General features: G+C 43.6%; 1 protein-coding gene across 1 annotated transcript in view; it reads right to left on the bottom strand.

The window, feature by feature from the left end:
• The window catches only part of BLK (BLK proto-oncogene, Src family tyrosine kinase), a 45,663-nt gene that overhangs the window by 17,431 nt on the left and 14,895 nt on the right, over nucleotides 1-13,337 (bottom strand). The window contains exon 2 of the mRNA XM_081136066.1: nucleotides 1,855-1,963. Coding sequence (XP_080992192.1) covers nucleotides 1,855-1,962 — 108 coding nt within the window. The 5' untranslated portion in view covers nucleotide 1,963. The remainder of the gene's footprint in view (nucleotides 1-1,854; nucleotides 1,964-13,337) is intronic.

Below are 13,337 nucleotides of genomic sequence, written 5' to 3' on the forward strand. Positions count from 1 at the left end.
CCTAGGTATAGACCCTTCAGAGAAACTTTTGCATACGTGTACCAGAAAACTTGTACAAGACAGCTCCCAGCAGACATATATAATAATAATACATAATAAAATTATTAAAGCTTGGGAATCACCCTTATGACCAATGACCAAAGAATAGATAAATTGGGGCACAGGCATACAATGAAATCCTTTGCAGCTGTGGCAGTTAATGAGCTCCAGCTACATATGACCGCGTGGATGAAGCTCACAATGAATAACGCAGATCTGAAACCCAAGTCTCAGAAGAACATGCTGCTGGGTTCATTTGATCTAAAGTTCACAACATGCAAAATTAAACTAAACAGTGTTGAGGAATATATGCATAAGGGATGATACAGAAAAGGCAAAGCTAAGGAATGATGCGCACATCCAGGATAGTGGCCTGGGGTAAGGGGACAGACAGGGGGGCAGCAGAGACCTTCAGCGGGATGGGTCGCTTTCTACTTCTGAAGGTGGGAGGGGCTGCACTAGGGGCTCATTTTATTGTCCCTCCAACCTGACGTATGTGTTATCAATAATTTTTTTGTATTCTGTATTTATTGAACACAATTTTGAAATAGCATTTCACAAAAATGGTGTGTATAGTATGGTTCCATGGAAAATCTAAATACATAAATAGCACATAGGAAAAAGGTCTGGAGGCAGGAGCTCTGCAAAGGCCAACTCTGGGTATCATTGGGTAGTGGGACAATGAGTATTTATAATTTTTTTCCATAATTAATATATATTATGTGACTTTTAAAAAATCAAAAACATTCCAGGCTCTACTATTTATTAGCATATAACTTTGAAGAAATTACTCAATCTAAGCCCGATTGAGTAAACTCAATAATCTATGGTTTTTGGATCATTTATTTATTCAACAAACATTTCATTGATACATGCCAAGCTGTGCACTAAGTTGGGACCCAGATAAGATGCCTGGTTTATGTAAGAAATGGGAGTAGCAGTCACCACCCCCCCTAGGTCACAGTTGGAATGAAGTGATGATAGTTGGATGTGCCTGTGGGGAGGAGAGAGCAGGAAAGAGGAGTCCAGGCATGATTTCCAATTGCCCTAAACCAAAGGGGGTAGGTGACTAGGCAGGGGCTATATAGTCATATCTAAAAATGCACCTTTAGGAACCAGTAGAGTCAAAGGGAGCTAACTGCTTTTAAATAAACCAGAACTGCGAGATAGGTTCCATGAACACTTGAGAGCCTGCAGGGGAGGTGAGCATAAGCACCCTCCTGTCTTTGGATGCCTCATCCCAGGGGAATAAGCTCTTTGGAATGCTGGCACAAAGAGCCAGCCATTGAGGAAGGGGACAATGACCTAGGTGCTTCTGGATAGGGTTGGGAGCAGCAGATATTGTTAAATGCCTTAGATTCTTCCCCACCACACCCTTTCCTCAAGCTGAACTCTTTGATTTCTCTTTCTCTTTAAGGCTGCTTGTGCCCAATGAAAATTGGCTAAAAATTATTGGGGGCTAACCATGTCCAGTTCTGTGCTAAAGGCAATATGTTATAGCATTGCATACCAGAAAGGCACTTTTATTCTACCCATTTTACAGATGGGGAAACCAAGGCTAAGGGGAGTTAAGAAACCTGCTTCAAAGATACAACTAATAGATTTAAACTCCAGAAATCTAGCTGTTAAACTTTCTACGATGCTGCCTCACGAATGTGAGCTGGAGTGGCACTGGAGGGGGCCTATTCGTGGGCACCCTGAGTTATCAAGAGATGGCGCTGGGGCTGGCTGGAGACAAGGAGCAGCCCCCAGGGAGCCACACACGTGCTGTGCTCTCTCTTCCCCCCTCTCCAGCTGGGAACAGCGATCACTCACCAGGGGTGGCAGTGGTGGGGGCTCTCTGCTCTGGGTGCTGACCTTCACAGGGCTCCATTGGCCCCTACTCTTCTCCTTGACCTGCTTCTTGCTGCTCACCACTCCCATCCTGTCAGAGAGCACACAGCAGATTGGTGATGTGAGTAGGTCTTCAGAGCCTCTGTACGGAACAGCTCCCCCAAACTCATTCCTGGTGGCCAATTAGAAAGGTGGGGTGGGCCCGGCCAAGTGTAGCTCAGTGGTTGAGGGTTGACCTAGGATCCAGGAGATCATGGTTCGATTCCTGATCGGAGCACATGCTCAGGTTGTGGGCTCAATCCCTAGTTGGGTGTGTGCAGGAAGCAGTCGATCAATGACAACTCTCTCATCATTGATGTTTCTCTCTCTCTCTCTCTCTCTCTCTCTCTCTCTCTCCTTTTCTCTGAAATCAATAAAAAATATGTCTTTTTAAAAAAAAAGAAAAGAAAGGTGGGGTGGAAGTGGAGGACAGTGAAGGCCAAAGTCAGACATGAAGTCAGAAGGGGGTTGGTGGGTTAAGATTGCATCCATCTTCTTTCCCAGAGGAGGAAGAAGTGGCCCAGAGAGGAGAAATGACTGGATTTAAGACACAGAGACCACCTGGCCTGAGGAGACCTCCAGAAACCGTTGGAGTAGACGCCAACCCCCTGGGGACAGGAGCCTTGGCATCTAGAAAGAGTCTGACCAATGTGTCCGGTGTTCTGGGTCTTAGTTGTCATTTACCACTAATTATATCACTTGGAAACTTCACATTTCCTCTCTTGGCCCATGTGAGGACATGTCTGAGGTTCTTTCTAACTCAGATATTCAGGTCAGATGTTATAAATTTAGGGCACACATATAGCACAGACATCTAAGGCCAATTGCAGCTTCTCCAGGAACAAGGGAATCTTTAGAGGTGAGAGAAATGTGGTCAAGATTTTTCTTCAGTAAAGAATCACAGGATGACAGATGTGGGAAAGACCCTAGGTTCATGGCCACTATCACCACCACCCTTATTCCAGGGGTTGATATTTAGGGAGGGCTTACTCTTGACCATGAATGTCACAAGCCCTATCTCATATCCACCTTTCAACTCTCTAAAATAAATGTAAGTAGCCCTCGCCTGTGTGGCTCAGATGGTTGAGCGTCCTTCTGTGCACCAAAAGGTTGCCAGTTCAATTCCTGGTCAGAGCATGTTCGATCCTTGGTTGGGGCATGTGTGGGAGGCAACAGATTGATATTTCTCTCTCTCTCCCCCTCTCCTTTTTTTTCTCTAAAAAAATCAATAAAAACATGTTTAAAGAAAGATATAAGTGTAAGCAGGTATTAGTACTATCTCAGGATTGTGGTTTGAGGCGTTAAGTAGCTGGTTCACGATCAAACAACTAACCAATACAGAGCCAACCCTGGAACCTGGCTGACCCCAGACGGCCACACTCCCCCTCACACCAAGCCCCTCCCCAAGATGCAGACATTTATGGAGGAAAGGACCTTGGATCTTGACCTGCCATGTGGTCGGTCGTGGACTCCTGATTGCCTTTGGATGTCTGCACTGTGTTTCATCGATCCTGAGATGCGCTTTTTTCACATCTCAGTATCTCTGAGACTGGAATATGTTTTATAATTGATGATGGCTCGTATTGTAATTAGCAGCATCTTTTTTCTCTCTCTCTTTTAGTGATATGTAAAATAAATGTTAGCTTTCCAAATAGATTCAATGAAACATAGTAATTTTTTCCCCCAGAGAGTTGAAGGCACATGCCTCATATTATTTCTCCTCAAACTCATCTTGAAAAAAGAAAAGACTATAATAATTTTAAATATAGGACAGAGAGCCACAGAAAATCCATAAGTATTTTTGAGTGTCTTTGCATACAGAACATGTAATATTGTACATTTAGAAAAAATAATACTTTCCGTAGTTAGGTAGCTTCTTTGCATCAGTTCAGATCAACTTTAACATTAGATGAAATATAGTGCAAAGTTACAGGTCAACATTTTAGTTTTCAGAGATTTGTGGGTGTCAGAATTTTGGATAAGGGATCATGGGTTTATATTACGAATGGCTGCTAAATTTTATCAGGTGCCTATTTAGTGTCTATTAATATAATAGTCTTTAAAAAAATTGTTGATGTAATGAATTATGTTGATAAATTTTCTTATATCAAAACATTCTTGCATTTTGGAATAAAAGCTGTTTGGTTATTGTACATTAGTGGTTTTGATACATAGATGAGTCATTTTTGCAAATATTTTATTTCAAGTGAGAATCTATATTCCCAAGTGGGATTTGTCTATGAGGCCTTAGCATTAAAATGATGCTGACTTTATATACCAGGGAGCCTTCAGTCTCTTTCCCTTTGGTTTTGAAAAGCTTAACATTAGGACAATCTGTTCTTCAAAGGTTAGATAGAACTTAGCCGATCTGTTCCTGGGGCCCTTTTAAATAGCAGTTCATTAAATACATTTCTAATTTCTTCTTCAGAAATTTATCTGTTCAGACACATTCCAGTTTTGTCTGTTCACATGACTTATGTGATTTATAGGAGATATTTGATATCTGCGCATTTTCTAATTTGTTTCCATAAACTTCTACATAGTATTGTCTTATAATTATTTCAATCTCTTTTGTTTCTTGATTATGACATCTTTCTTGTTCTTAATATAAATTAATAAAAATTACAGTTTTTAATTAGATAAAATTATGGGGAAAGAAGACTGTAATCAAAACAGCATGAAACTGGAATGGGAATGGACAGATACCCAGCAGAGCGGAACAGTAAGATGCAAACAGATTTCAGTACATATAAGAACTGTAAAAGGTGGCATTTTAATTCGGTGGAGAATTGAGGGTTTCCTTTAACAAATAGTGTCAGGAAAGTGGCTATCTACCTAGAAAAAATTACAATTATGATACCACATTAAAAGATAGATTTTAGGTGTGTTAAAGAAAAATTAAAAATATTTTAAAAATTAATTGGAAGAAAATTTAGGAAACATTCATATAAGCCAGAGTTTGGAGGTAAGGATTAGCAGAGATAGGATAAGCAGAAGCTGAGAGAACAAAAAGAAGTCATAACTAAAAGACAAGTTCACTGATGCTAAAGGTATTACACGGTAAAACGAGCCATCATGAAGTCAGGAGAAAAGCAATAGACTGGGGGAAAGATTTGCAAAGCACTCGGCAGATAAATGTGTACTTATACACATATATAATGTGTATTATATACATATAAATGTGTATTATATGTGTGTATAGTATGTGTTATCATATAACATACACAGAGCTCATGAACATTGACTAGAAGTATACAACTTACTCAACAGAAAAATGAGTAATTATAAATATGCAGTTCACCCAACACAAATCCAAATGGCTAAATAAACAGGTAAAAAATGTTAAAATTACTTATCGGTTGGAAAATGCAAATTAAGATAATAAAATATCACATTACATCAATAAATTTGGGAAAAATGAAAAGAATGATAATACCAATTTTTGATAGTAAAGCAAAGGAAAACTGTGTTTTCTTACATTTCTGGTATAAAAGTATGTATTAAAATTATCATTTCATCTATTCTTCCCACCCTATTTCTAGGATAAAACCTCCATGAGTCTGGGGCCTTTGTTTTATTGTTGAACCCTAATTGCTAAAACAGTGCTTGGCATGGAGTAAGAACTTAATAAATATTTGCTGAACGAATAAAATATGAACTATTACCCACCTTTTAGAAAGCAGTTTTTCAAGTTCTAGTAAAATTAAAAATTATACATACCTTTTGATTTATAATCCCACTTTATGGAAATCTTACAGACTAGTAAAGCATCATTATATAGGAATATATGAGATATCAAAATGTTAATTGCAGTGAAAGTTGAAGCAGTAAAAAAATGCTTCCAAAACTAAAAAAGCTCTGTAGTTGCTCACTAACTGGGGAATTGGTGAGCAAATCCACAGTCTAAAAGTCTGTAAAATATTATGCAACTACTGGTGAGGCTAAGAGGATTTTCGACATGTCCTTACGTGAGAAAATCAGGATGCCAAGACATACATGAGGTGGTGCCGTATTTGGCAACACTGAAGGATGAGCGGGGAGCCCTGGACAGGCGTGTGCGCCTCTTTTTACGTTACATAAGGGGAGGTTTGGGAGGACGCGCACCAAGTTGTTTACTTTGGTTATTGGGGGGGGAGGGAATAGAGATAGAGAAGGGAGGTTCCCTCCCAGCAAAAAAACAGGAAGTTAAAAAAATTGTGTGTGATGTGGGTGGGTGGGCGTTAATGCAAACCGGTGCCCCCAAAAGATATTTTCTAAGATGTAAATATTGTTTATCTCAGGACTTCATGTGACTCTTCATGATAGGACTTCAAGTGACTTTATCTTCTTTATTATAATTTTATATATTCCTTGAATTCTTTAATAGTAAGCTTGTACTATTGGTACGAGCAGAAACATAAACACAGAATGAGAAGGACTTGGCAACAGGGGGGCATAAGGCTGGAGTCAGGGCCAGCCACAGCTCTTGAGAACGGCCACGGAGCGGCCAGCCAGGGCAGCCCGAGCCTCAGGCCTTTCCTGACGTCTCCCAGCCTCCACACTCAATGAAGGGCGAGCAGGCAGCAGCTTCTAGAATTTTCCTGACTTGGACTCCTGTTTCTACACCTGCTTAAAAGACCAGCCCCCTTCGGTCAGCCACATTGCCACCAATTTTAAACTTCCCATGCAAACACTTATGTCCACTTAAACAACATAATTGAACATTTAAGTAACTTGAAAGGCAGTAAAATGCCCCAAATTAAACCACCCAATTAAAATTAATTAAACCAAATTAAAAGATAATTCTTTATCTTTTGACTCCTCAGCGGTGTAGATACACATGACTTTCCCATGGGTTTTATAAACACGTAGGTTTTCTATAGGTCCCTCCGCCCCAGTGGTTCTGACTGGAGACAAGAGTTACTCAGGGGCCAGGTGACAAGTAGAGCTGGCTCTGGTGTGTGAGTTGCCACCCCACTGTGATATTTTAGCCATTTCAGGCTGGGTGGAGCCAGGAAGTGCAGAAGTCCATGCAAAAGCCAAGGGCAACACATGCAAGTCCTAGGAGGCTTCAGGTCGCTTTGCTGGACTGAAGACATTGGGTGAAGGATGGATGGAAGAAGGTATGCGGTCGTGTGTGTGTGTGTGTGTGTGTGTGTGTGTGTGTGACAGAGTGCATAGACATGTGCACCCCTGTGTGGGTGCACAGCAGAGCAAGTATGTGCATGGACTTCTGTTTGTTTCTTGTGATTGGATTAGACCCCCTGTGCAGACTTCGGCCAGAGCAGCGAGGTCCATGTTGGCCCCAGGGGAGATGCTTAAGGCCTGAAACAGCCTCAGCCTGACAGGGGATGTGGTGGAGGCAGCAACTAAAAATAGAGAAACTAGAAACTCTTTATTGACAGTTTCCTAGCACTTCACAGGTTGAAAAGCACTTCACATATATGATTTATTTCATAGTCGTGATAGTATTGATAGGTTAATTATCCTCATGTTATAGATAAAGACAGAGTGGCAAGGTGGCTTGCCGAGGCCCCACTGAAGGTGGCAGAGCCAGGAACTGGAGGGTGCTCTCTGCCCCAATACTGCCCCAAGCTTGCTGCCCAAAGCAGGTACATGGATGGCCTGGCCTGGGGCTCCATCCCCCGTGGCTCACAGTTCAGGTTCATGTTCAGATCTTCTTTTCTGTTTTCTATGGGGCAGCCACTTGCCTCCAAAGTCCTCCCCACCAGAGGAGAAACTTCTGGTGGAGCTGCTGGGGCAAGGAGATCTGAGGGTGAGTGCCACCCTGGAATTTTGGGCAGAAACTCAGACAGCCTTCTCCCTCCTCCCAGGTCCAGTGGGGGTGAGGGATGATCCAAGGAACCTGGACTCAAAATAAGCTGCATATTGGCTGTGTGAACTTGGGCAAATCACTGAATCTCTCTGAGTCTCAGCTTCCTTACCTAGAAGATGGGTCAGTCTGAAACCATTCCTTATTTCATACATAAAACTTTCCTGAAGAAAGCACCTTCAAAGGGTAATGCAGAAAACAGCAAACAATGGGCTTTCCTGTTTTGAAGGGAGAGGGCAGTTCTGCTTCTGCAGAATTAAACCATGTTATGGAATTCTCAATGATACCTTCCTTGTCTGGCAAAGTTTCACAATCTATTTTCAGCCTTTCATAGATGTCTTTTAATTATGCACTTTCCCATGATTATGGGAGTAATTCCAATGACTATCTGACTATTTGTGTAAAATTAAGGAAATGCACCAAAATATTAAAACAATTGTGCAAACACTGCTACCCAGAAGAAAATGGTTGTCCTGCCAAGGCTGAGCTGTTGGCAGTCAGTGGCAGTCCCTCATTCCATCACCAACTGATGTGTTCAAGTCCAAATTCAACATATGAAAAATATTTTGGGATATTGACACATGATGAGCAAATATGTAGGTTTCATAGAGGTTAAAGACCAACAGCTTGTAATACATCATTCTCATGGTTGTCATGGGAGCCAAACAAGATAAGGGTGGGAAAGAGCAAGAGCACAGAGAGCACTGAGTAGATACCAACTAGGGGATGACCACGGGAACTTGGGTGACACTTTCCCTCTCCAGAACATCCTGATGCTCCAAGGTGGCCCTGGGATTCATGGGGATTTTCTACCTTTCCTTTTGGGGTTGTCTAAAATCCAATCCATAATCAAATTTCCCCAATTGTCTCAAAAATGGCTTCTTGCTGTTGGTTTGTTCTAGTTAAGATTCCAACAAGCTTCACACATGACATATGACTGTTATGTCCTTATGTCTCTTTTTCTGGAGTTGCCTCCACCACCCACTTTGGTTTGTTTCATGGCATTGGTGTGTAACAACCACTCTGGTGGTCTTATAGAATGTTCTGCGTTCTGGATATTGTGATAGCTCATAGCTTGTTCCTCTCTCTCCCTACTCCGCGCACATACAGTCAACTTTGTAGGCTCCATTAGCTTCAGGTTGATCTTTTTCTTGTAGGGATATCTTATGGGGGTGACGTGCTCTGCGTCATATACTATCAGGATGTTTCACATACTATCAGACACTGACCACACTGTCCGGCTGCACCACTTCAGTAATGCTAAGAGAGATCTGAGTTCAGGTGATGCTGGTCTGATCCCTCCATTGAAGTCTTCTCATCAACATTTCAGCTAATGGTTCCATTAGGGGTTACTAAATTCAGATGCTCTTAATTCCACATTCCTTCCACACTTGTTAGTTGGGAGTTGATAGAATAAAGGATGAGAAAGAGGGAACACCAGAAAAAATGTTGTTCATAATTCCATCAGGGTCAAGTAATATTTGGGTATAGAGAAATAATGCTTTCCCAAAGGCATGGAAACAGGAAACTTGTTCAGAAAGCAGAGTTTTTCCATTGGCTGGATTGTTGAGTATATAATATAATTATTTTTTTTAAAAAGTGCCCTACGGTTAACGCTTAAATGCCAATTTCAAATGTAAAGTTAAATAAGAGAAAATAGGCAATACTCCTCCCCCCTTCCCCTGCAATTATGGGACGTGTGCCCCTGAACACCATCGGAAAGGATGAACAAAGCGACAGAATGCTCTCTTTACCTGTCCAGGCCACGCTTGGAGGACTCAGCCTCCTCTTATGAATCACAGTAAATATACTGTCCTCTGCACACATGTGATTTGCTCTTGTTGCAAGAAGTTCAGAAGGCAGAGAGGAAAATAAAAATCACCTACAGCACCATCATCCGGAGATAACCACGGTCAACACTCTGGTATGTAACTTTCCGTCGCCATTTTTAAAAAGCAAAACTGGGATCCTTATCTGCATCCTGTTTGGTGACCTGCTTTAGAAGAGTATATCACGGCCATCTTTGCCTGTCACTTGTTTTGCCGGAGCATTGACTGCAAGGCCGCGGGGCACGTTATCCGAAGGTTGTACCAAACTTATTTAACCCCTTGCTTTTGTTACACACCCAAGTTGTTTCCACGTTTTTCTTTTTTAGTATCAAAAATAATGCAGCAAAGCTGTTCTCTGCTCATGTGCTTTACCCTTGTTCACGTCCCCCGTTAATCTTGAATGAGGTTGAAAACCCTAGAAGTGCAATCGCGAGACCCAAGAGCACACCTCGTTCAAGTCTCCTGCCCTCTAGGAATTCCACGCAGCATCCATGCATGTGTATTTCCCTGCATTTTCCCTAAGAGGAGTCATCGTTTTTTATACTTATAAAGTTAATATATTTTAAAAGTTATCTTTTAATTTTTAACCTAATCTTTGTTAAGCAAGTAATACATGCATGTTGAAAATTAGAAAAATCCAGATCACTGCGAAGGGAAAAAGAAAAATCACTCGCAACTTCATCACCTGTGGAGAGCCACTGTGAACACTCGGGTGATGGAGTTCCAGAGCTTTTGATAAATGCATAGTCAGTATTGAGCATGGTTTAAAATGGAGCCTTTAAAATGGATTTAAATCCTGACTCTATAATTTATAAACTCTGTCACATGTGTCAGCTTCTTCGATCTCTTGAAGCCTCACTCCCAAGTCATAAAATACGAATAGCTGCCCCAGGTGGCTGCTGAGAGAATCAGGAAGGAACAGGCAAGTCCTTGGCACGTCCCTGCACCAACAGCCTCTAAATGCGCGTTAGCTATTAGTTCCGCGCACACTCTTGTGTTCTTATCATTTACTACTACCTCATGGGCCTTTTTATGCCATTCAAACTTATAATAAACACATTGAAAAAATGTACCCTACTACATGTGTGTATGTACACACACACAGCTTTATCTAATATTTCTGTATAAATTGCTGCCTACATTTCAGATTTCCTCCCTTTGTTAGGCTCTCAGAAGGAAAATTGCTTTGGACCAATACCATGGAAGTGTTTCAGGACTCTTGATTCCAAATGTTAAGCTACTTCCCTGAAAGGCTGTGACGAGGTGGGCTGCCAGCGGCTGTGTGAGCCCCGCCTGAGAGCAGCGTGGCCCGCAGGCCCGCGGGCCGGCCAGGCAGCCTCATTCCTCCCTGAGGACCTCGTCTCCCCCGCAGGCGCCTTTGCGCACACACCTGGGCCAGGCTGCTTATTTCCTAAAGAGGTCAGAACTGTGAAGAAAGTAGAGGATGGTGCGAGAGAGTCGACAAAGAGGCCCCGGTTACTCAGGTGAGGAGGAAAGACGTCTCCCAGGCGCTGAGGTTTTTAAGCTGGGGTCTGAATGACCAGCAGGCAAAGGCCTGGAAGGGCAGGGGGAACAGCAGGAGGGAAGGCCCTAAGGAGGGAGAGCACTCGGCACATTCTAGGAGCAGAGGGGCAGTCAGTGTGCTGGGAGCAGAGGGGGCAAGGACAAAGAAAGCAGACAGGAGAAGCTGGGCTTTCTCTCAAAATGCCATGTTAAACCATCAGATGGTTTTAAGCAGGGCTGACTTACCTTTTAAAAGATCACTGAGGCTGCTGTGTGGCGAAGAGTGAGGGGTGTGAGCTCGGAAGCAGGGTCACTAGGCAGGAGACCAGTGCAGGAGGCGGGGTGAGAGCTAAGTGGGATGAGGGTGTTGTCAGTGGCAATGGGGACAGTGGATGGAAATGGTGAGTTGCCAAAGACAAGGTGACGATGACCTTTAGCTGTGTATGGGGGCCCTGTCTGTGCAGGGGAAAGAGGTGCCCCTCAATCCTCCTGAAGAATTTAACCTTCTGCTGCATCCCGCTCCTTGCTGTGGGATGTCTGTGTTCAGAATTAGAACCCACTGTCCCACAGGGATTGGCTAGGTCAGGTTTTAAAAATTGAATGTGCTGGGTAAACACACATGAAAGTGGGGGATTGTTCTGGGAAGCCAAGCTCTGCAAGGAGCACCCGCCGTCTAGAACCCTAGCTGAAGCCCCAGTTTGAAAGCCTGTGCCTTGTTTAGGGTAAAGGGCTCCCAATGCCTGTGTGAGGCCAAAAGGCTGCTCCGTGAGGGTCGGGAGGCTACCAGCTCCCCCGAACTAGGAGAACTGGATTCTAGACCTCGTTCAACCAGGCTGTGGACCCTGCACATTCCCTCATCCTCGCCCAGCCTCAGCTTCCCCTTCTGTAAAGTGAGATCTGACAGGCTGGCATCCATGGCACTCACTGTCAACCAGCCACCCGGGGACACCCTGCTCCCACATCTTTTTAATGACTCCTCCTGGAGCTCCCCTCACAGCCGCAGGCACAGGGCTGGGCTGCCCGGGGTGCTGCTGCTGTGGGGAAACGTGCTTCTCTGGCTCCAGAAGTCACTGTCAGCTCGGGGCCCTGGACTCAGAGTCCTGTTGCTGGGGCCTTGGGGAGTAGGACACGACCCTGTAACGGGGCCGAGAGCTCTGACGGCGGCACAGGCAGGTGCTGGCTCTCACAGCAGCGGGCTCAGCCGGGGGAGTGAGGTCTGCAGGAGCTGGACCATGCTCTCCCGACCCCACAGGTTCCCTTGACATTTTTAAATCTTTCCTTGAGTGCACGCCTGTGTTGAGTTAACAACTTGTTTAATAAGTATTTTATTGTTGGGTTGAGTTTATTTTGTTGTTAACTATCAAGGATTTATTTGTTCTAAGTCCAGGCAGGGAGAAGTCATTCTTGTTGCTCATATTAACGATATTACTTCTACTTACTAAGAGAATAGTAGTCCAGGTTTAAATTAGGAGGTAGTTTATATTGTTGGAATTAAGATAGTTATAATATTGAGCTTAAATGCTTTCTTAATAGGTAGCTGCTTATTTTTACTCCCACACACCCAGGAAAATCTCTCTCTCAAATAGGACTCAGAAAGCAGGAGCAGCACAGCGGATGAGGCATAAGCTCAGCAGCGGGAGGCTCTCGGAAGCGTGGAAGCATCTGAGAGGCCTGGGTGTGCACGGAGGCTGGAGGTCCATGATAGTCACATGGGAAGAGAGCCAGAGAAAGGGGCTGGTAGAGCTCAGAAAATCAGCTGATATCACACTGATATTGCCACTTGGATTCTTAGTAAACAGCTTAGACTTCCAATGGTCAGAACAAGTCCCCAGACGGCTCCCAAACTTGCCCACCTCAAGGCTTTCCTCATCTCTGCAAATGGCAGCTCCATCTTCTAGTCGTTCACTCTTTTCCTCCTACATTTCACAAACAAACCATCACTAAACCTGCCAGCTCTACCTTCAACATGCAGCCAGAGCTGGGCCCCTTCCCCCTGCCTCCACAGCTGCCATCCCAGTTGAAATGGAGATTCTTGCAGTAGCTTCCTTACTGGTCTTTCTGCTCCTTTATCTGCCCTCCCAGCAGCCTACTTCCAGCAAGGCTGTCAATTGAGGTCAAATTGCTGGGGAAATGTTGGTCAGACCAGGAAACTTCTCCATCCAGAACATTCCGAAGGTCTTATCTTACTCAGTATAAAACCCAAAGTCCTGTATGGCAGTTCCTCAAAAAATTAAACACGACCCAGCAATTCCACTTCTGGGCACATACCCCAAAGAATTGAA

The sequence above is a fragment of the Miniopterus schreibersii genome (genome assembly GCF_964146895.1).
Source record: "Miniopterus schreibersii genome assembly, chromosome: 4".
NCBI classification, from domain to species: Eukaryota; Metazoa; Chordata; class Mammalia; order Chiroptera; family Miniopteridae; genus Miniopterus; species Miniopterus schreibersii.